General features: G+C 44.9%; 1 protein-coding gene across 2 annotated transcripts in view; it reads right to left on the reverse strand.

Annotated features, from left to right (window-relative positions):
- ntn2 (netrin 2) overlaps nucleotides 1-23,894 on the reverse strand; it is a 44,254-nt gene that overhangs the window by 14,605 nt on the left and 5,755 nt on the right. For both annotated transcript variants that reach the window (XM_056366213.1, XM_056366212.1), the window contains exons 2-3: nucleotides 14,731-16,042; nucleotides 2,241-2,429 (exon numbers count right to left, since the gene is read on the reverse strand). In XM_056366213.1, the coding sequence (XP_056222188.1) occupies nucleotides 2,241-2,429; nucleotides 14,731-15,781 (1,240 nt within the window). In that variant the 5' untranslated portion in view covers nucleotides 15,782-16,042. The remainder of the gene's footprint in view (nucleotides 1-2,240; nucleotides 2,430-14,730; nucleotides 16,043-23,894) is intronic.

Below are 23,894 nucleotides of genomic sequence, written 5' to 3' on the forward strand. Positions count from 1 at the left end.
CTCACATAAAAACCTTGTATTTTTGAAGACCTCATACACTGCAGCCAGGCCAATGACTGCCATGTTTCTTTAATTTTGCTGACTGTTTTAATACTTGTGACATTGTAAAGAGCTTGTGGAGAGGCTGGTGCTGCAGAACTGGAGCGCTGCAGATTCACTTTGAATTTGGGACTTAACAAGGAAGACAGAGTGTGTTTGGCGTACGTGGGAGGTTAAGTGGTGGAGGGGATGGAGGCAGGAGTGAGGTGGTTTCTCGTCTTCGTATACTCCTCAGATTGTGGACTGACACCCATCTAGAGCAGGTTTAATTAGAAACAGACATGGCCCATTCATCCTCTCAGAGCTGCACTTCGCCCCCCCTCAGCCCTCCCCACTCCTGTCTCGGCTTTAGAAAACACCTGTATTTTATTGTTGTAACTCCATTTCAGAGGTGACACTCAGCCCCCTTCAGCCACCTCTGACCTTTATCTTCACCCTGACACATGGAGGCTAAACATGGGGAGGAGCAAAAAAAATATCATGCCAGAAAATAAAATCAGGGAAGCCACAGTAAGAGAAAAAGACAAAATCAAAGGTTTTAAAAGTAGTGAGTCATGGTGAGAGAAGGCAGAAGTCGGCAAGGAAGAGGAGATGGTGGTTATAAACGAATCATGGGAAATGGAGATGAAAAAAGAGAGCGAGGGCTGAGGCAAGGGAAAATGACGGCTTCTAGAAGGCTGTGAAATTGCTCTGATCAATCATGGAGCGAGCTGCTCAGCAGAGGCTTTTTGGACGTTAACTTTCATTTCCGTCACATCTGGGGCCTTTGTGAGGGAGGGTGATAAACTGTTTACCACCTGATCACGAGGCTTTGATAAGGACAGATTGTCGTGTCAGGGAGCTGGCGCGTGTGTCAACGCGCTGCGTGTCCAGGTATTGCAGGAAATGGAAGATGAGGGAACAATTTGCACAGAGGGACACACACATTTCAGCGCTGATCTCCTGTCAGGATCGAGGCGGATCTCTTTCTGTCAGTGTTTCAGTGCAGCAACAGGTCAAATGACTTAAGTTTTAAGGTATGTGACCAAGTCACAGTGGAGTTTTTGCCATTATATGATGAATGGCTCCACATCTCAGCACAACTAACATGGGCAACCGCGGCCTGATATCATGCCATTTCAAACCTCGTGGTGTTGGGTTACAGCTTTGGGTCGGCTGCAGAAGGAAAACTGAGAGGAAGCCAGTGGGAGATTCTCGCCATGAAATTTCAGGCAAAAAGATCTTCATGGCTATGAGTGTTGGCAGGTCTCACCAATGCCGCTTTTTCAGTGTTCTGGAAGTGATTCTTTACCTACATCAGGATCAACAGGATGAAAAACACTCCCTCTCTGCGATTGATTTGAATATTTTCCTCAGCAACAAGCACAGGAAACTGGTGTTATTTTTGAGTCCGGCGAGAGGAGCGAAATGCTTCCAGCATAATACCAGGCTGAAAAATATTCACTGCAAATGTGAAATAATAAAGGGGTCAAATGCATTTTTCCATGAGAAATGCCTCGGTCATGTGATAATATGATGTGGTGTGTGTGGTATGGGGAAACATTTGGTGGAGTGGCCAGAAAAGTTTCAGGCGTAGTATCAATTTGTTTCTCTCTGCTATGGTATGGCAAGTCAGACATGCTGATTCTTTTTATTGAAAGTTACCATGACCGCGTATGTTTCCGATCATAACTTGTTACTCCCTTTACACTTTCTCAGAAATGACATGATTACACAAGTATTAGCAGGGTTAGAACATCTCAATCTGCTTTTGTTTGAACATTTTGTAAACATTTAGCACAGCCTATTGCCACATGAAAAGTCAAACTGAGCTTAAAGTAATAATCTGTGACATTTTCATATAAATAAATGTTCATTTTGCTACTCTATTACTGATTGATGTGACACAAAAGTGATCCTTGTTCATGAACCCTTTTGCATTAGTTAGTGTAAACACAGAGAGGTTGGTAATTCTTTCCCAGAAAAATACTTGTTTCATGTTTCTGACAGCAGAAGAAGAACTGGGTAGTTGGTACTTTATGAACAGTCATCGCCGACGAAGAAACAAGCGCCACCTAGAGACACTCGAACTTTATCGATGGGAAATCCAAGGAAAAACAGATCAGAGTTTCTGCCTGATTGCAAAGAATCTCACAAATGTTGCTTTGATAAAACTCACGGCATAAACACTCAATTGTGTGACTTCCTGTTTTGACTCTTACCTTTGCAGGCTCGGCGATGAGTGATGGGTCTGGCCATGTCTCTGTAAAAGCCCTCCTTACAGTAGTGGCAGTGGCGTCCGGCAGTGTTGTGGCGGCAGTTCATGCAGACGCCTCCGCTCTTCCTCCCTGACAGCTTGTACAACTCCATGTTGAATCGACAGCGGCGCGCATGAAGGTTACAGTTGCACGCTGCAGAGGGAAGAGGAGAGTAAGCAAAGGTGAGTACAGGACAAATGCACAAGTGTACAATATATTTATCTAACAGAGTTTAAATGCATGTTGGCCTAGATGAAATGTTCACAAAGGAGTATGCGTTGCACTAAAACATATGCTTATTACCACGTAGAGAGCTGGGAGAGATTTTCCAGTAAAGCAGGATTAGTTTATAATCTACACTGCGGCTGTGTGCTTGGCTGCTATTCCAGAACTCATCAATCAAAAGTGATATTTACAGAGCTCATTTTCTCCATTTCATAATTAATGAATTCAGCTCCTCTCAGCCCATTAGTTATTAATCATGGGAAAGAGAGACATTAATTTCATGAATCACTGATGAGTAAAGACTCCGAAGATCTATTAAAAGCGAGACTGATTCAGATAAAGGAGTGGGCTCGAGCTGGCTGTCTTCTAAATGAGGCGAGCAAGAATATATGGGACATGTGAAGTGAGGTTATATCTCTTCACAGTTTCTCTAAGTTCCACTTGAAATCCAACTGGTTCCTTCATGTCTCTTTGGCTCACAAGCCTTTCCTTTGACTCCTCCATATAAGACCACATCCACCAGCCCTGACATTATTGATAAACTCTGTTCACTCTCTACATGTGGGGTTTACATTTGAGAAGTATAATGAGAAAGCTGCCCTTCTTGTTTGTGTAACAGAGTTTGATCCAGACCCTTGTGTGGTTAAATCAGATTCAGACCTGGGACCTGAAGACTTGGCCGTGGCTTCAATGACGACTGTAGCAGAGCTTAGCTTAGTTCAAAGTAATCCGCAGATAAATTAGAAAGGGGTAAACAATAGCAGAGCTGTTTGACCAAAAATGTCAACAGTTATGGCAAAGGAAGATTATTAGGGGATCACAACAGAAGGTGATATTAATTAACTTTAATCCGATGGGAGTGTGTTTGAGAAAATAGATTTCACTAGCACTAGATGTTTAGAATAGAATAAGACACAACAAAGGGGAATAAGTAAAGACAGACTGGCTGAGGAACTTTTATGTGTGTCTTTGTGTGCAACATAGAGTGTAGGGAGTTACAGAGTATCAGAATAAAAGAGGCCTAAAACTGACAATGTTGATTGAGATATTTTAAATGCTACATGCACGTTGTGCATACTCTGTCTTCTGTCCTTTCTCATAGTCACAGAGAGTGAAAGTGATGCAATCAAACTAATAGTGACGAGCAACTTATCGGCTTTATTTTGTATTTTGTTAGATGAATTCATTACGGGTTCAACATTTTCTTGCTGAGTTGGATGAGAAGATTGATACGTGTTGATATCTGTATACTAAATATGAAGCTACGGGCAGCGATGTCCACATGTTTCCAGTCTTTATGCTGAGCTGAGTTGACTGGCTGCTGGCTGTCCCTTCATATTCACTGTACAAACACAAAGTGGTATCAATCATCTCATCAAACTCTTGGCAAGAAAGCAAATAAGCAAATGAATCAGCAATACAACATTACAACATTACAACATTAGACTACAGTATCTACTTAGTCAGGGCATGAACATCTTTTAATTGGGCAGTTTCTAAGTATTTTAGTTTTGAAGAGCCTTTTTTATGAAAGATTAACTATCAGATGCTGCAGACAAGCAAATATGTTTTCTAGTAATATTTGAAAACTCGTCTGTAGCTGACGCATGCCTGGAGCGCTGTTGAGTGTTCTGCAGTTACATGAAGCTCAATGATCTGTACGGTCTTAAATGAGCTTTTTGCAGTTGATCAAGAATGACTGTTAATGGCACCGTGGTCGGCTCCGTCATAGGAGGAGAGTCACTTGAATACATACGTCAAGTCAATAAGTTCTATGCGAGCTGTGAGCGATACGCAACCTCCGTCCACACTGAAAGGGAAGCCTGGCACCAGGTTGGGAAAGAGGCCCGCTTTTCCCTGGTCGCAGACCCTGGAAAAAGGGGGGAGCACATTCCCAGACTGTTTCCCAATTCCTTCTGGTTATTATGCAGCCCAATTTGTATGGAATTCGGCTGTTAATGAAATACTGTTTTATGTATGAATACATAAGAGACAATGCTGGATCTTTTGGTGTGTTCTCATGAACTGGTGAGCCTTAGACGAGGATTGACCTTTGACCCTAGAGAATTGTTCAAAGAGGATATGTAGGCAGTGTCAAGGGCATGGCAATGTAGGATACTGAGGGACGCCGGCAAACAGTGAGTTAAAAGCCTTTTATCTTGACTCTAAATTGAGGACATATTGACTGAGTAATTGGTTCATCCTCTGTGTGCATGTATGTGTGTTTTTGTGTTTGTACCTAGTGTGTAGCTGCATATGAACAACTAAACAGCCTGTCTGACTTCTTTTAAGGGGAATGTGACAAAGAACACACCAGCTCCGGTGGCTGGTGCTGCTGGGGGGGGGGGGGGGGGCTTGCAGGTGGGGGACTGTGATTATGATCAAGCGTCTCAAACACACACACAGCTGTGAGCACTTGTGTCCATTAACACATTGTAGCAGAACATGAAAGCGATGGATCACATTTTCTCCTCGGCTGAAGTAGCGGCGGCCCTCTTACGGCATCCTCTCGATTTACTGCTATGCAACAAGATCAGCCAACAAAGTCTGAGGTGAGGGAGGATCTGCTCAAGTGTGGAGAATGTAAAGGAAGGTGCAGAGTTTAACCTTTAAATGATTTAACATGTGTAGCTGGGATGACTGGGAATGACTTTAACGACAGCCAGACTTTTCGTGACAGACAAAGTGGGAGAAAGAGTGTCTGCAGGAGAGACGAGAGCAAGAGATTCAGTGAAGATGTGTGAGCTCAGGTTAATGAATGTGAACAATTAATAAGCAAAAAGTGCTGATGGCCTCAAGTGAGTGAGTGTATGTGTACCTTTTTGTGTGTGTGTGTGTGTGTGTGTGTGTGTTTTCTATGGTCTACATGCTGCATGCAGTTAACTTCAGCTCAGAGCTGCAGCTGCCAAAGGATCCTGGAATGTTTATGGGTTTGTTTTGAAGTGCTTGTATATACACACACACACACACACACACACACACACACACACACACACACACCCCCAACCTGCCACCCCCACCACCGCTGCACCCCCCCCACCCAAATTAGGCTCAGCGGGGATAACTGAACACTGTTGAAGGCCATTTTTCAATTCATTAACACATCAAAGCCTCCGCAAAAACACTCACTAATTCTTATCTGTTGCAGGAGAAAACAGACATTTTGGCGCGGAGAGGAGTTCTGTGGGTGGTGGAAAGTCAGCAGAGAAACTGTGATCATTGAGTGAATGCGGTTCCTTTATGGGTCAGTGTCCAATTCAAGGATGCGTAAAGCTTGGTTCCTCATGTTGTCGTGGAAATCGCACAACAAACACAAGCTACAGGCTTGGCAAATACAGAGATGCTGAGACAAAAATAAAGGAGGGGATGGAGGGAGAGGAGCAAGAAACCCCTTGGAAAATGTTAGAGTAGAGAATTGTTTCACCACTTTGTCATCAAAATGACCAGCACCAAATGCAAATGTTGGCGAAATGAACTGCTACAGTAAGTGTTTTTGCTTTCACCCATAGTTTGTGATTGAGGTGGGACGTTGTTCTTTTAGAAACAGGAAAAATTGGGGGAATAATTCATGTAAGGTAGATCGACAGAAGAACACCACACTGTTCTAGTTCAGCTTTCATAACAGGTGCCTCAACAAGTAAATGTGCTCTGAACAAGCTCACAGACTGTTCTGTCAAGCGTGCTATGACAAATTGGCCCGTAAAGGCTGCGCTCAACAAATAAAATGCAAGGGTGTTTGTGGAGTGCACCGCCTCTCTGTTCCCCTCCATATGTCAGGGATAAATCTAACCTCATTTTTCCTTCAGCTCGACCAAAGCCAAGCCGGTAAGCACAGCCAATTGATTTTGGATGCCTGTGCAAAACCCAAATCCCATGGCTAAAATTGGTCCTTGAAAATTGGAGGACTGCTCTCCCACCACCACCTTTCCCCTCTTGGCCCAGGCCGCGGTCCAGACCTGCTGCAGGCCCCCTTGGGTGCCCTCTCTGCCTGGCCAAACAGGCTCAGCTATATGGGCTCCTGCCATCATGTGTGTACGTGTATGGTGTGTGTCTGTGTGTGTGTTTGGGCTGAGTTCCGCCTGGCTGCTCCAGCCACCTGCTCAGGGCACCGGGGGAACACCCGGTTAATTAGCTCCTCATTAGAGCCAAGGCAGTGTACAGTGTGGATAAACACACACATGCTCTCACACATTTATGCACCCACACACACCAGAGACGGCTGCTTCAAGAGGCAGTAACCGCTCACAAAACGATAAGGATCAAGTGGCAGAAAGATCTGAAAAAGAAGTTCAGCAGAACTGAGACATAAACAGATGTAAAGGCTGCTGGGTCTGTACACTGTAATGAGCTGTGGACAACAAGCTGAGACAAAGATTTAAGAACTCCAAGCTGAGAACTAACAGGAAACTACAACTCCTGCAGCCCTGCTGTGTGCATTACATGGGCCGTGCTATGCTCCAACATCTTTGTAACCAAGCCACTTTAGCCTCACTTGCTCTTTCCTTCTCTTCCACACAGACATATCTTTCACTTTTAGCTTCGACACCATGTCCCAACCCTCCCCTCCCTCCACTGGTTTCTGTGGTTAGCCTCACGCCGTGGGCTTAAGAGGCAGCTCTTGGGAGCCCTTTTGAACTGAGAGTCCCCTTAATTCCTCTCCCACCCCTCCCCTAAGCCTCCTTCTCTCTTCCTCTCTCCTTTTACTTTCAGGAATCCCTATCTCAAATACTCTCACTGGTTGCCTCTCCCTCTTTTTGCTTGTCTCCTTCCCCATCCCCTTTCTCTTGTCCATCTTTTCCTCCATCTCTCCTTCTCTCTCTGGATGGCATCAGGCAGGGAAAGATTTAAACGAGATTAGGCTGGAGGGTTGCCAGGTTGGGGGGCCTGGTGTCAGTGGAGAGTTGAGTCCTTAGCTCTGTTCCCCCTCTCTCTCTGGTCCACTTCACTTCCCCACATCTAAACATTGTTATCTCTGTCCCGCCTTTGCCTTTACTCTCTGTCTGTCTCGGTTGTTCTTTTTCTTTTTCCACAATATTGTGCAGTCCTGAGCACGGAGACAGAAGCAGAAGACTGCTGTGCAATCAAATTATCATGGAGAATCAGTAAAAACATAAAAGCAGATTTACTTTTGCCATGACTCTTGGCAGACACAACCATGAGGTCCACTCTGGGAGATACGTGTGATGCCTGGGCTCGTTTAGAAATAGAAAGTGACAGATGGAACAAATTCAGCACTGTGGCCTCTGATGGCAGGAGAAATGGTGAAGAGGGTGGGGGGTGATGCTAAAGTGTGATCAGGTTGTGATGCAGGCTTGTATGTGAATGCACAGAAAGCCAGAGTCCTGGATTCATGATGGGTTACCCAGAATTCAGCAGTGAAATTCATGTATATTTAAGGGATGTCAGCTTTCATCCAAACAAATGGTTTGATGACTATGAAAATTATGAATCTTATGCTTTGCCCCTTCAGTCAGGTCTCAATGAACACATATTGGAGATTTTTTTTTTTTAAGAATTGGAAAAATTGATGCAGCAGAAGCCAAAAATACCCAGACTCCAGAATTTCAAATCCTACAATTCCCAAAATGCTACTTAATAATGTATTTTGCTGGGCACTTCCTGTCTGGAAAGTGCCCTTTTCTGTTTTCCGTTTCTGCTAAAAAATGAAGTCACCAAACCCCCTTCGATTTTACCCAGATGACACCATCAAGGTCTTTTTCCTCAGACCTTTAGAAGCTCCCCTCATAGCCACAAAATACATTATATAACTGTTTGCACAAGCTGAGCAGTACTCTTTGTGATTTGTCACCCACCCACCCTGTTGATCAGCCTCATCAACCAAAGATGAACTTGTAGACAAACATTAAAAACAAACAGCCACTGAACACTGACCAGGACAATACTTACGTTTGTACGTGATGGTGCTGCTGTATAAGTAAGATTATTCTTATATCTTTAACCCCTTCAATAGCTGAACATTTGAGGCCAGATGCTCCCAGTAGAGCTGGTCCATAAGGATGAGATCCTGGAGTGAAGGATAGACTCCATATTTACACATTTGTTTAGATTACTCACACCAGCGCTGTCTCTCTCCACAGACAATATCCATTCCATATGCATGAATGTCAGTAGAGACAAATATGATTTCAAACACTGACAGTGACTTATCAGTTCGACGGCCTGTGTTGGCCACAGACAGACATAATCACAGTCAAAGGGAGCCCAGTGATTGTCATACTCTCATCTTTAACAAATATATTTTCTCTTGACAGCCTCTGAATCTTGCTGCCACCATCAACGCCATGTGGCAGCCAAAAACCACATATTTTCTCAGGCAACAGACCACAGAAGCCTGCAACAGCAAAAAAAAAAAAGAAAAAGAGTCAAACTTTTACCAAGACACAGCGAATTCAATGAGAGAAGAAAAACGACATATTTCAGCAAAAAGAGAAAAATATATGAAATAAAAGAAGTAGTAGAAGAAAGAAAACGTCCAGGCAGAGAGTTAATCTTGTTACACAAGGATAGAGAGGAAGTGAGCGCCGGCGGTGACGGGCACCTCGGGAGGTGATTGCTACCATCTGTGTGAGAGAGCCGATGGGGGCCTGGGAGAGCAGGGTGGGCACGCTACACACTAGAGCTCCACCAGTTTGTTTTGGCACCGGGATGAAACACCACATCGCACTACTAGATTACATGTGGCTCTCACACACACGCACGAACGCAAGGAGATGCATATGCACACACGCACATGGCCTCAGGCAGCCGCAGAGCATGTCCCAAGGTTTTAACCCAGCTGACATTAATGCTGTTATTTGACACTTTGCTGTCCTTAACATTTGTTTCAGCATGTCCCCTGCTTGCCAGTGAGCCTTCATGAGTGGCTTCACAGAATGAGAAATGCATCAATCCCTTGTGGGTTGGCCAAGGACCAAAGTTGCAATACTGACAGAGGGAATAAAAGCAAACTGACCAAACCCTCTCGTCTCAGCCAGATAAAGGAAGTTACTTTTGCTCTAAGCCCTAAAAACACAACAGCACACAGCACCAAAACGAAACTCACACACCTCGTGTTTGTCCGGCCGCGTTGTGCCGCAGCCCCATCATCTCACGCTAACCACCCCAGAGGCATCATTTCATAGGGCTGTTGATTTTAGAACAACATTCCTCGGCTGTGTAATTATTTGAAAGCACAGGAGGTTTCTTTTTCAAAATCACTTTCTTTCGCTTAGCAACCCCCCCCCCCCCCCCCCCCCTTCAACACACAGACACACACAGACACACACACACACAAACATCTCCTGTTCATTTGAGTGTTGTGCCGTAAGTAATTGAAGTGTCGGTTCCCTGTTAGCCTCCAGCGACAGGCGGCAGGGGTGGGAGGGTCTTAAAGTCAATTAGCAAAAGCAGGAACATGGCACATACAGTACATAAAGTAATATCGAGGCAGCTCTGGCTTTTTTCATCCTTACTCGTCTATATTTGGCATCTGACTACAGAGATTCATATCATGATGCCCCCTAGGGACAGACAGCAACATTTCAGCTGACCAAGGAGTACAATTTGAGACTGCTGCGTGCTGCAAAGATGGATTTTCAGGGTTTCAGTGTCTAGCAAGGTTAAAATGGTTCTACTAAGAGCAAACAACACCATGTTACAAGAATAAAAGCAGACAGATCCTGCTCCTCTCCATGCTATGAATGAGAAGCTATAAACTGTGGTGTTTTTCATGGTATCCAAATCATGCAACCTCACAAACGGTGCCGTGGTTTCATGTGTGGTGTGTTTAAGAATGAGGTCATTTCTCAATTGCCAGGCCTAAAAAGTGTCTTGATGAATCTGTGCTATGCCTGGAACATGGGCCTGACCTCTGCTTGGCCTTGCTCAGAGATGTTGGGGTGGGGTGGGGGGGTGGGGGGAGTATGCTGTGAAAGGATGGAGGCCTATTTTGAAATTCTAATCAGCATTAAATAACCATCTGCCCCTTGTCAGTGAGAGGAATGAAGAGAGAGAGAGAGAGAGAGAGAAATAGAAAGAGAGTTTGTACTTCTGTGGTCTTCAGAGTTTCCATAGCTCTGTAGAGATCCGAGAGCTTATTCTGAGCCCTGTTCCTTAGCATGTGTTCCTGGCTGGCTTCTTCCTCCGACACACACGTTCACACAAACATAGACACACGCACACACACACACCCCTCTGCTGGATAACACTACTCTCCCTAAGAAACCCATCTGTCAATGTCCCCCTAATTCCAACTAATAGTTTCCAAAAAGCAGAGGCTGAGCCCACCAAAAACCACAAGCTCCCACAAAAGGTTTGACCGGGCTTGCGACAAGAGTTGCAACTTCAAAATCTGTCTGTTCTGCTTCTCCTTCTTCCACTGTAATTTTAATGCAACTGCTGTTTCATTAGTGTCGCAGACATGATCTAATAACATCTATTATGTAACAGCTAATAACTTTTCTTTAGAGGTAATAACTAATTTGTGAGAATTTCCTTCAGGTGATGACATGGACTGATGTATAATGAGTCTGCAGTGAATAGTTATTTGGTTGATTGATTTAATTTCAAAGGAAACTCCCCGTCTTGTGCAAAAACAGAATAGCCTACCATATCACTCATTTCCCGCTGGATTCAATATGTCAAATTTACTATGAAAAATATGCAACACCACACCCAAACACTGCAGCAGAGCAGGAACACCCAACTCTGCTCCCAACCACAGCTCACCTGCATTTCTGGCAATTCAGCTCAAATGGCAACTCAAACGGCCTTTACATGACCTCTGTTTAATGCTATGAATGCATAACGGTGTGCCTGGCGCAACACTGGGAGCAGACCTGGCTTGGTTGGTCCATTAGGGATGGATGGTGTCTGGCCCTGGGCGCGTAGCGTCCCAGAGCAGTACTCTGGACTTCCTGCTGGCTGAGTCCAAATGAGAGAGAGGAAGGGCTGGAGAATAGAACAGCTTGGTGCCGCAGCCAAACAGGGCCAAGATGGCTGCAGACACAGCCAAGAGTAGAGAGCTACTACGCCGCCATAAATTATCATCTACTCAGGATGTCACATTGTCGTTGACTCTACAAGAGGCCTCTTCATCTTATGCAGTGACTGTGGCAGACTCTATTATGGCATGATATAGCGTCTCACATTTTTAAGTCAACATAAAGTATTTACATTACTGCATCGACCATGCCAACAGAAAAGCCAATACTCCATCACAACCAGTAACCAAATAGCTCTTATCCATCTGTTTCCTCATTCTGTCCTGTGGCTCAAACTCCGGGCAGATAAATCACAGCTTTTTCCATCATGTCTCCCTCAATGCAAACAGACACGCTCCTTTACGAGGCTGCCCTCCATGACTACTAGAGCGGGGATTTGTAAACCAATGTCTTCAGGCAGGATTCATAGTGAGGGTGGCGGCAGATGGGCGTGTGTGTGCATGGCTTGTGTCTGGAGACTGTTCGTGAGCTTGCCAAGAGCACAGACAGTAATCTCGGTGCGGTGCATGTCAGACATTTAGTAAGACTCGCGAACAATCAAACCAGCCTGTCAGAGACAATGTTCTTCGTCTGCGGGGTAAAGATTACTGCGAGTGGGAGCAGAACCTTGCAAAATCTTTAAAACAATCCTAACAATAATGTTTAAAGTGGTGAAATCTGGCTACCAGGCACATCATTTCTCAAAGGCTGACAGACTCAGAGGCAGGGTGTGAAATAACCATTGATTTGGCTCTACATCTGCCCACTCTGAATTCCTGAGTTACCCACAAACCATCTCCCCATCAACTTAACCTTGTCACCACCCCACAAAGGCTCATGACCTCAGAGCAGCCCTCTCAGACCCTCCCTCCAATCCAAACACCCCCAGGGCCTCACGAAGGTTCTGGTGACACCTAAGGGACTCCTCGGCTCTGTAGCTTGCCACTCTTCCACACTTTGACAGTCTTAATACTTACACCTCTCTGCCACAGTGGCATGCCTCAGGGCTTGCACCGCAGCCTGCCGCCATTCCACACAGCATGTCAGAAAGAAGTGCAAGCTGAGAAATCAACAAGGGGCGGGTGCATTTAAAGAATGGGCTTTAATATACACTGGAGAGGCTTTTTAAAGGCTCTCCTGCTACTTTGAGGATATCTTGGAACCGGTTCTACCGGAATAAGCTGTAAAGAGGCTTGTGGAACATGAAATTGTGGACATCTGGGACTCACTTTTTTGGCGTGTCCGGATGTGTGATCAGGTATAGCGTGCAACTTGCAATAGGCTTTAACTGCCCTGTATCAACACTGGGATTAGGTCATCAGAGTTGGCCGGTGTAGCCGGGCGGTTTAGTCCAGAAATCATGGACAGAAGTGACATATCAGTCCCGCAGAGAAGAGATCTACGGGAAACGGGTGTAACATTTCGGAAACAGCTACGGGACATTTGAAAGAGGGTGTGTGCAAGAGTACGAGAGAAAAAACACTGAGGGACTTAGAGGAAATTGTTCTAGAAGGGAGCTAGGTGTGTATGTAAGCGAGGGTGTCAAGAACAGGTGAGAGGCCAAAGTAAGGTAGTGTTAGCATGGGAGGTTTCAGAGCACAGAGCGAGGGGAGGGAGCGTTCGCTGGCTGGTCTGATGTTAAAATAGCCTTGCTGCTCTGGCTCTGTCACTATTTGTCCCCTTTAAACAGATCTGGCACTGTTCAATGCTAAATATGATCTCAGGCCAGCTCACTGAGCAATTACAACATGTTTGAAAAATATACACTGTTTTTCAGTGTTCGACTCCTGCTTTTTTTCTCTCTGGCTGTAATTTTATTTCATTACTGAGAGAGGTTAAAATGGGGACAGTGGTTTCTAATATGGTTTTATTTTCCTACACTAACAAATTTTTATGACAAGCAAAATTGACCTGAATTAAGTTCCACCTATGTCTATTTATACAAACAGAAAAATACTGTGAAAAATTACCGCCAAAGAAACATCCACATGTTAGAGAATGAATTCCTGCTAAATCACATGACTAACATGATGTGTGTCTAAAACCCTTGTACAGCCATGAAGTTAATATATATGCTAACTATCACATCAGAGGCCTGTTATCATAGAAAATCCTAATCCAATACAAAGGTTATCCCTTTACATTAACAAAAATTGCCACAGAAATTGCTATAATTTTACTTGGCACGCTTTCAGAGCACGTCTGGATGACTTTTACAGAGCATGTCTTGAGGTAAAGGCAAACGCTGCCAAATAACATTCTTGGATGACTTAGCTGTAGCCGTGAGCCAATGACTTGAGCTGTTGTCATCCACTGTTTAGACTTGCTTGAGAAAATGAGTTTTTTTTTTTTTTCATAGAAAAGTCCAGAAAACATGATTTTGTTGAGAGTCAGCCTGTTTCCCTGTAGAGGAATGGTAAACAGAAGAGGCTGATGGGAAGTGAAAGGAAAGGATGGGCCAGTGTGTTTTGAGAGACGTTGCCAGAGTTGCCAGCTCAACCACTATATGCTACCAAAAGTCCTCACCTGAATAAACACAAACCTATCTGGTATGTTGGCAACACTATTAATCACCATTAATAGAGTCAAACATCATAGTTCCTTCTCTGTGTGTATGAGTGCAGATTCAATTTGTTGGCCTGACTTTATATGGCTGTCCTCATATCCTTAAATTGGGTGGTGGAAAGGTCATGACTGTTTTAAAACTTTTCCTACATTTCCTGAATGGGATGTTTGTATTGTACATTATATGGCAGTCGCAATGATGTGTGTGTAACAGGGTTCAGTGTCCTGTCTTGGTCCCATCCTCATTAGGACTACAGAGACGTACTGAGGAAACAATATCTCTATATAATATAGTCAGAGGAGGGGGGGAAGGAATAGGGCAGGGATGACAGCTGAAGAGAGAGAGGGTGGTCTGCATACAGGTGTTTCGAAACATTTGTGTGCTCCTTTTCTAATAGCCACTGAATTTGTGTAAAGGATATTTCTACAAAGACTGGAATGTGATCTACAAGAATAATTGTAGGAAGTTCTTAGTTCTATGATTTTTTATAAGTCAAATACATAGTATTATAGAGCCATTGTGTTCATGCTCCTGTCAGAAAACCTGTTGTGCTAAATGTAAATTCTCAGAACTGGTCTGTATTTTTTATTTTTTTTCACAGGCAAACATAGATCTTCAGTATGTTCCATAGCAGGCTAACTCAAACATGTCTAAAGAATGACAGATAGATGGAAAGACTTACGCAGACACTCATTGGCCTCGCGGGCGTTGGCCCTCTGCCACGGTCGGTCGTAGTGAAAGGGCTTGCAGCGGTCACATTCAGGTCCTTCTGTGTTGTGTTTGCAGTCACACACCAGTTTGCCTTCCTTGTCTTTCAGACAGCGTGAGGCATGTCCATTGCATTTACACCTCCCGCCCACCTGGAAGTCTCCCACTGCATAGAAATAAGTTGGCAGCGTTGATGTCACTGCCATGGGGTCATCGTCCCTCCCTCCACTGTTGCTTCCAGCCCCCAGCCCGAGCTCCCGCGGTAACTGGGGCCGGTTGAAAACCACACGGATATCGGTGACGGTCACCCAATCCTGGAGGACTGGGCTGTTGTCAAAGTCTTTACCAGAGGGCCGTCCATCCAGAGTGCTGAAAGCAATGAGTCCTCCAGAGAGCGGGTAGAGGTCAGTGTGGCCATCTGTGCATAGAGCCTCCTGCTCGTTCTGCTTGGTAATGGTTGCTTTGTTGGGCCGATTGTACATACGCCGGCACTGTGAAGAGTAGAACTGGTAGGGCATCCAGGTTTTGCCGTAGTCCATGCTCTTGTATATGGCCAGGGACTCAGGTCGTGGTGAACAGAACTGCAGGCTGACGTAAGTAATCTCAAACTTTTTACCCAATGAAAGAGTGAGAGTCACATTGTACGGAGAGATGTTCAGATTCTCAGACTGCCAGCAGGTGAGGTTATGGGCTGAGTTGAGGTCGGTGAGGTAGGAAGCCGGGTGGGCACGGCGAGGGTCAGCTGCGTCACAGATTTGACACGTGCGTACAGAAGGCCGGTCGTCGCCCCGCTCCACCACACTACAGGAACGGGATGGAGGCCGGCCACAGACGCTGGACACCGTCACCTCCTTGCCGAAGGCAGCATTGATAAACTCGGGGATGCAGCGGCGGGCTGCACCTGTGTCGTCATAGCAAGGGTCTGGAGGGGTCTGCTGTCCTGCAAAGGGATTGGCGGCACTGTGGGTGGAGACTGAGCATGCCAGGAGGCACAGGCCCAGCAGGCACCTCCAGGGTTCCCTCATCCTGCTCAGAGGGCCTGTTCGTGAATGTGGGTCTGTGTTTGTGCACGAATGAGTCTTTGTGTGTGTGTACGTGTGTGTAGTCAAGAGTCTATGAGTGTAAATGTGAGTAAGTGTCCTTGTTTGGCTTTGTCTGTTTTTGTGACTTTCCCCTGTGTGTGTGTGTGTGTGTGTGTGTGTGTGTGTGTGTGTATAATTGTGAGTCAGTGGAAGGAGAGTGTCTGAGCTCAGTGACCCTTCACTTCAGTCTGACCAGAGCCCTTCCTGCAAGAGAGAGAAATAAACACAAAGGTCAATGTCATAGACATATTTTTACCATAATAGGATATGAAATAGAAACGGACACTGATTGAATTCTACTGTTTAAAAAAGAAATCTATCTATCTATCTATCTATCTATCTTATATTTGCCCTTCTAAAGGAAATTAATTTGGATCTTTTGTACTGTACAATTAAGTGAGTGTTTTCATTGACTAAAAGCCTGTCAGAGGAGAAGACAGTTAGATGGGAGGCCCAAGAGAAAGGATGTGACCATTTAAAGAGAGACATTAGCGGCTGCAAGTGACTGCACCCTGAATTTCAATGCCTGCCTCTCATTCAGTACTTCCATTCAGGTCAAAACTGGCCAAGCCTTCTGGTCATGCTTGAGCAGCATGGCAGAAGTCACCCTATAATCCCTGGTGATGTTGCAAAGCAGTGGACCGTGTGTGACCCTGGTCAAACCTCTGCTTTAAGAGCTGTTGCTGAAAAAAAAAAAAGAAGCAGTTTTATATATGAGGACATGGCTCTAGTTTAGAGCTCTTACTGATTTTTGCACGAATTTGAAAGGAAATCAACCATTGCAATGCTATTGTCACACAGTGCTGACCTGAGAAAAGACAGCTTTATGTTCACTCACTGAATCAGAAAATTCACAAGAAGTGATAGCTATTTGAGGATTATACTCTGTATTAGAAGAACTGAGGCTACGAGACTCCATTCAAGCCATTGTAAATCTCTGGGTCGAGATAGGTACCTGGATGACATCATTGATACACTCACAGCTAGACGAGGGGCCTCCTGGTCCCAGAGAGAGAAAGAGTGAGGGGCGCAGGGAGAGAAAGCTTTGGGGCAAAGAAAAAGACAGAGAAAGAGATGTAGATGGCCTGAGGCTTTTCCTCCCATAATCCCCTTTTTTACTTCCCTGGGTGTCAAATCTAGAGGAGCCCCATTTCAAAACAGACAGCTGAGGGGTTGAGAAGGCACCCCGACCCTCTTTGCGAGGTATTTATTAAATTACAATGAATCACACCCACCTCCTCCTACCCTCGCTCCCCTTCTTATACTACAGCATCCCTCTTCATCTTGGTAGAACAAAAGGCCGCCTCTGTATCCACTTCAGTCAAGCGGGGAAGGCAGACAGACGGATTTAAGGGGAGTCGGAAAAACAAAAGTTTCGTTCTTTTCTTGTGTGAGGGGTCCAAAGCTAGCAACCCTCAAAAAGAGCCCAGTGGCCTGGTAAATAGGACCACTCTTCTGTGCTCAAGTGCTTAAACCCAGCCATTTGGCCTCTCCTCAACCGCAGATTGGGTATTAAAGGAAAAGAGTGTGAGGGAATTATACAGGGCAGGGAGACAGTGAGGAAGAAAATGTCAGAGTTGAATGCACAACTTTTAGGAGGTAGCTACACATCCATTTAAAATCCTACTTCATACTTCTTTTCTGCTTAATTTTGAGCTATACTTGGGATAAAGACATAATCATATATTTTCTCTAAAGTAGCCACAAGAAATTTTAAGACCTGAGCATGAAAACATTTGGAAAAAAATCCCCCTGCTATTAGAATATTTAACATGAAAAATAGACTGCAGGGAATGGGCCTGCTCATAAATGATTGGACTGGGAGTGGGCCTTGCCAGGACAGATAAGGACATTGATCAATGACATGTGTCTGAGGACGACGAGGTGAAAGTGGGCACGCTGGCGGGAGTTCATCAGCCAAGGCACTCCATCAAAAGGCTGGCCGTGGTAAATCTGGCGGGCCTGACACCCACTGGGGAGGGCATGGAGAGACGGCTGATAGAATTAGCAACTCATTAGCATCCAGGCCCAGCTTCCATCAGCAGCACGCTCATCCGAGAAAAGAGACAGTGGGGAGGCTCTGAGAGAGAAGAGGAAGGGGGGCGGAAAGAAGCAGGAAGAAGGGGCAGAAATTATGACAGGTGAGGGAAGAAAGAAAAAATTCAGTCTCGAGATTTGATGGGCATGTCGCTGAGGGAGTGAGAGGAAGTTAGACAAAGTTGTAAAGAAAAAAAAACAGGCAGGAAAAGACCTGACAGACACAAGATACTAGAAAAGAGGACAAACAGGCACGAGGATAGAGGGAGTTTAAGTGGGTAGGAAGGAAAAGAGGGACACACAAGGGGGAGAGAAACCGTGAGGGGCATGACAGTGATAGAGCAGAAATGACTCGAGGGAGGGCGAGCGAGGACAGAGATGAATGGAAGCGGTGGGAGAGAGAAGGGAAGTGACAGAGATGGAGGGAGGGAGTTGAGGGAAGGACATAAAAAATGAGAGAGGGAGAGATGGAGGCAGAAACAGAGAGGAGACAGATTAAAGTGGAGGACTGCATTGGTCTGTGTCTGGACTTTGGATGACTAAATATGGTGCGGTCCGCGTGCTGCCGGGCCTGCTGGGAGATTCTTCCAGGGTCTGGTGCTGTCAGGCGCGTCTGGCAGATGAACGTGTAGGTTAAACAGAGAGAGAACAGTGACAAGGCTGTTTAATTCCACTCAGTGTGCCCTCTGAAATAGATGCTAGCCTCACAGTAAGTGTTAACAATTCTCTGAGACAGTCCAACAACTATGTGCTCTGGCAGAAAAATCTGGTCTTTATTAAAAACTTAAGACTTATTCTATATCACAATAAAAAATGCGAAATGTGAGCCAGTTCCACAAAATCTCCCTGAATCTGAAAGCCTGGTCAAGATGTCAGCACAGTTGTGTAGCTGGCTGACCTTTGAGATACTAAGAATCTGTTTCAGCAAGAAAATTCTCTGCTTTCAGCATTGACAGTGTGTTTAACAAGCCACAAGTTTCCCTCAGTGGGGGCAGACATTGTCTTTCATTAAATGTGGTTGAAGTAGCAACAGCTGCAGGCCCACGTCTCCGTCTCTCTGAAGAAGACAGTGAGAACCACATGGAAATGCTGGGTTAGTTGCAACATTTTCAAGAATCTACCGAGGAGAGGATGAAGCTCTTCAGACAAGAAGTGTTTATAATGCTGATGTAAAAACATTTTTTTATTCTTCCAGATTTCAGTCATTTGACATGTTGGGAAATACTCTTTCTTTCCTAGAGTTAGATGAGAAGATCAACACAAATTTCATGTAAATATGAAGCTAGTTTTTCTTAGCTTAGCACAAAGATCATAAAGGAGAAAGAGTTTGGCACAATCCAAATGTAACCACTAAAAACCACTAAAGCTCACTAATTATCACATTATATCTTATTTGTTCAATTTGCACCAAAACTGACACTGTTGTCAATGGTAAGCCAATTTTGTTACCGTTGAACACTGAACAATTACTGCACAGACGCGAGTGGTCTCTATGTTTACATCACATCAGTGTGAAAACTAATAACTATTCCTCTAATAAGTTAATATTTAGATTTTTGATATTGGCTAGCCTTCGGTTTACATTTCAATCACTGAGTGTTTCATCAAAGTTGGATCTGACCCCAGCACACAAACCTACCACCATTTATACAAGATAAACTGTTCCCTGTGGCAGCTAAGTCATTTCCGAGTGAATGGCTGCTTGGAGTGCAGTGACAAATATAAACTGTATGGTCAATTCATCACTGCAACATTCCTCTGTTGAATAATGGCAAGGAAAATGTATGTGTGCTGCCGGGCTACAATACTCTGTGGCTAAGCTACTGCAGTGTTAAATAATTTGTCCATTAGTATTATGGGCACAGAATGGGAATGGATGAAAAATATGAGGCTTTTAGATGGAAGCCCTCTACATAAGAAGTTGCACTTAGCTACAAAGACTACTCAGGCCATTTGGCAATTGGAACAGATTCATTGGTTTTAATCAACCAGTGACAGCCCAATTAGAGAAGGTAAATGATGGGGGGCAAAAGGAAGGGAAATTAGATTTAAAAAAAAAAAAGGTGGGCGAGGAACAGAGGGAGTGACAGAGAGAGGTAGGAAGAGAGGCAGAGAGAAAGAGAAAGACGGGAACAGGAATATGGCAGGGTGGTCTGGCGATTTCAGCAGAGACATTCTGGGGAACGTTTTTTCAGCTTCTCCCTGTCACCGGGAGATCATCCCATGTTGAGCTGTCTCTCTTTCAAGCGTGGGCGCCTCTGTCAGAGTTCACAGATTAGGAAAACAGAAGTTGCTGAGAGGCTTTATTTGGCTTGGGTGTAGAGGAGGGTGCCGGGGGAGGTGAGGATAGGAGAGGGACAGCTGAGCCACTTTGTATCCCAAGTGGGAGCCTTTCAAGCTGCTCTAGAGAGTTGGCGTGGTGGCCCCTCTCAGACTGGGAGTGAATGGAGGTCTTCTGGGTTGCCTCTCTCGGATGACAGCAAACTGAGGCCCCAACTGGAGCCCTGCTGTCCTTCCAGACTGCTGTACAGTAATCCCTGGTGGGGTTATTAGTGGCTGGCCAGAACCATGGAGGACTTTTTAATAGGCTAACAACAGGGCTACCTCCATTCTCATTAACATCATGGAAAGATGCATTGTATGAATATAAAAGAACAGTGAGAGCAGCAACAAAGTCAGAAATCCCCCCTGTACACAGATTGCACATGGTTTGATGCTGTTCGTTGACGCTACTCAGCAGAATGACATCTCAGATCTTGCTTCTCCATTTGTAAATCCTATCTATCGCTGCATCTATTGTTGTATTGACATGACAGAAAGTGGTGACTATGCCAATCACAAGATCCTTGTGCTGATGTCTTCATAGATGAGCTGATCACCTTCCCACATATAAATCATTTTCGTGTAATTTGAAACAATATAAAACAGAGCAGCAGTGGAAAAAACAGGAATAAACTGTTGGTGATTCATTTTCTGTTGACCAACTAATTGACAGAGCGACTAATTGGATCAGCACAAATCAGATCCTTACTATCTGTATCCTTACACACACACACACACACACACACACACACACACACACACACACACATATACACACACACACACACACACACACACACACACACATATACACACACACACGCACACACACACACACACACACACACACTAAGAGGCATGACTGACAGGCCTCAGCTAACAGGGGTCAGACAGTAGTGGTCTGAATTCCACTTGATGATGGCCATCTCCGCAGTGGTGACAACGATCCTGCTGTTTGTGTAAGTGTGTGTGGTGGGTGTGGGTTTGAAATGTACCCAGAGCACCTCATTGGCATTCATTAGGGATTGAGGAGGAGGAGGGGAGGAAGAGGGGAGGAGGAGCAGGGAGGGCCAGGGCAGGAGGGGGTCAACTCTCACAGCTGAGGGCGTCATTAGCAGGAGGATCACTGACAAATTTAAAGCCCACTTATGTCTGCTCAGAAGCTCTGTGTGTTTTTTGTAAAGCTTAATCCAAAAAATATCCATGTTTTTTGCCTGATTTTCACTCCAATGTTCAAGGTGGTTCATCGACTCGCTATTATATAAAGAGCAACACCTGCTACACCTGAACTAGTTGCTACAACAGCAACAATCTGATCATACACCACCGGTTCAGAAGTGGCTGTGAGGCTACAGACGGAGCAGTAAGATTCAAACAGTATCATAAATGAAATGTTGTTTGTCTGTCTTTCCATCTCTGCCACTGACAGTGAGAGACACTGCGGGGAGAAATACTGAACGCCCAGCAGAGGAATGCAGCAGCTTCTGTGGCCCAGCCCACACGGCTGGCCCAGGGTCCGACAGCGGTTCTTTAGATCAACAGAACCTGATCCAGAACCGAACAGGAGGAGAGAAGACAGACAGCGCGAGGTGGAATATGAGGTCAGGCTGGTTCTCATAGAATCACAGACAGGAAGTTGTGCTGAGTTACAACTCTCTGTATTTATGCATATATACAGTTTAGTAGAAAAGCAGACGAAAAAATGCTGATAGGACAAGTTGTGGTGTATTTTTCTGTTAATGAAATGTTCTGTGAGATCAGTGTTTTCGGTGAGAACATGCGAGGTGTAGGGAGGGGAGAGGACATGAGCAGGCAGAAAGTTCTGGGCAACAGTGACTCACTAGACTCGGGGTTAAACAGGGTTAATTTGTGAGAAACGGATCAGGCAAAAACACAGAAATGTAGAATAAGAGGAGCTTTGTTGCATGAACCAACACACATCACAACATTTTTGGGTTTTGTGTTTTCTGCAATTACAAACTGTTCACTGCAGTTTATAGAAGATAGATGAAGTAAATTAAAAGACAATGAACAATTCAACAATGAGGTGAATGAATGATATTCACCAAGATTTTTCTGTATATGTTTTTTTTTTTTCTTTTTTAACATAAAATCTGGTGCTGAAAATAACAAAGTCATTGTGTGCTACCGAACAGTGGCATCTTTGCTAAAATCAAAGCAGGGGCAGGGGTTTCAAACTACTGAGGAGGTCCCACAAGGCCTCAGTCCCAAATAACTATTTCAAAAAAGAAAGATGTAGTTGTGAACTCGAGAGCGAGGGAGGACAGAGTTGTGCTTTGACTTGGATTTTTAACTGACAGAACGATGGACCTGGGAGTGAAGGGACTAGAGTTCAAAAAATTTATAGCCTCCTATGTCAAGCTGTGATCCATTTTCAAACACAAGAAATATTTCCCCTACATGTGCTGTCAAGATGCGTCTGAGAAAGGGATGACACCCACAGCCCTGCACTGGCGGGCAGAGCTGTAGTTTCTTTCTCAAAGTTTGTTACTGGATGAAGGCCGTGCGCGGGTTACAGAGATGCTAAAGACATGCAAGAAAATGCTGAGAGGTTAAAGTTCCAAAAGTGTCCTGTTTTCAGCACAAGTGGGTGGAGTGAGGACTCCTTGATTGAACATTTCCCGTGGACCTGAGCATAACCCTGACCACAGCTTTGCAGCAGTGTGGTTGGATGGTGGTGGTCGGGGAGAGGCAGGCGAGGTGTTCCTGGATACGAGAGGAAGTAGCTCGTTTAGAGGGATGGAAGGATTTAAGGAGAGGAGAGGTGAGCACTCCTTCAAAGCCCTTTGAAGGCTGGCTGCGGTAGGCAGAGCCGCGGTTTTCCCAAAAAGCCCCCCGAACAGGAAAACGGTCAGTTTTTTTCCATTGCACAAGAGCAACCTCTACCCCACAGCCAAAAGCGAGGACCCACTTTGAACTCGCAGGGGGAAAAAAAACACAAATCATTTTATTAAGTGCTTGGAATACTCGCACGGTTGCGTAGATTACACTTAAATACACTCATTGCTGACGGACAAACACATGCTCTCTAGTAGTTGGATTCACAATATGTGCCCTCACTCACGCATGAAGACACACTGTGAAGGAGGCCAAAGCTTGTGACTCATCAGACAACTCCCTTTCCCCTCTTCGCTTGTTACTCTCTTCCCTTCTCCCCTCGGCTCATTCTCTCTCTAAGGCGATGTTAGCGCACACCGGTCGACCTCTGCCTAGAGGTCAGAGGTCAGTGGTTTCCCAGTAGAAAGGGGAAAGAACCTACATGTCTGTCTTTTGGCTTGACTGACATTAAAACAACAGGTCTTCCAAATCAAACAGCAAATATGTCATTCATCATTTATTGTCAGTGTCATCGTTTGTAGCAAAGCCATTAGCGCATCTGTTTTATTATGTGACAAAACTGTGGCTAAGGTTCGGTTAGGTTTAGAGAAAGATCATGGTTTGGGTCCAAATAACCACTTTGTTAAGGTGAGGGGACCTTCGTCGTCATTGTTACAATAATAGACGTGAACAACGTTAAGGCTAGGGTTGCCACCTTTTTAGTAGGCTACAACTGGTTTGTTTTTACTTGACTTGTTGGCTGTGGTTTTGAAATGGAAAACAAACTGAAATCTTCCATGTTGAAGAACGATGTTTTGTTGAACCATCCATCCACACCGACCTCCTCACGCAGACTTTA

The sequence above is a fragment of the Seriola aureovittata genome, chromosome 21 (genome assembly GCF_021018895.1).
Source record: "Seriola aureovittata isolate HTS-2021-v1 ecotype China chromosome 21, ASM2101889v1, whole genome shotgun sequence".
NCBI lineage: Eukaryota > Metazoa > Chordata > Actinopteri > Carangiformes > Carangidae > Seriola > Seriola aureovittata.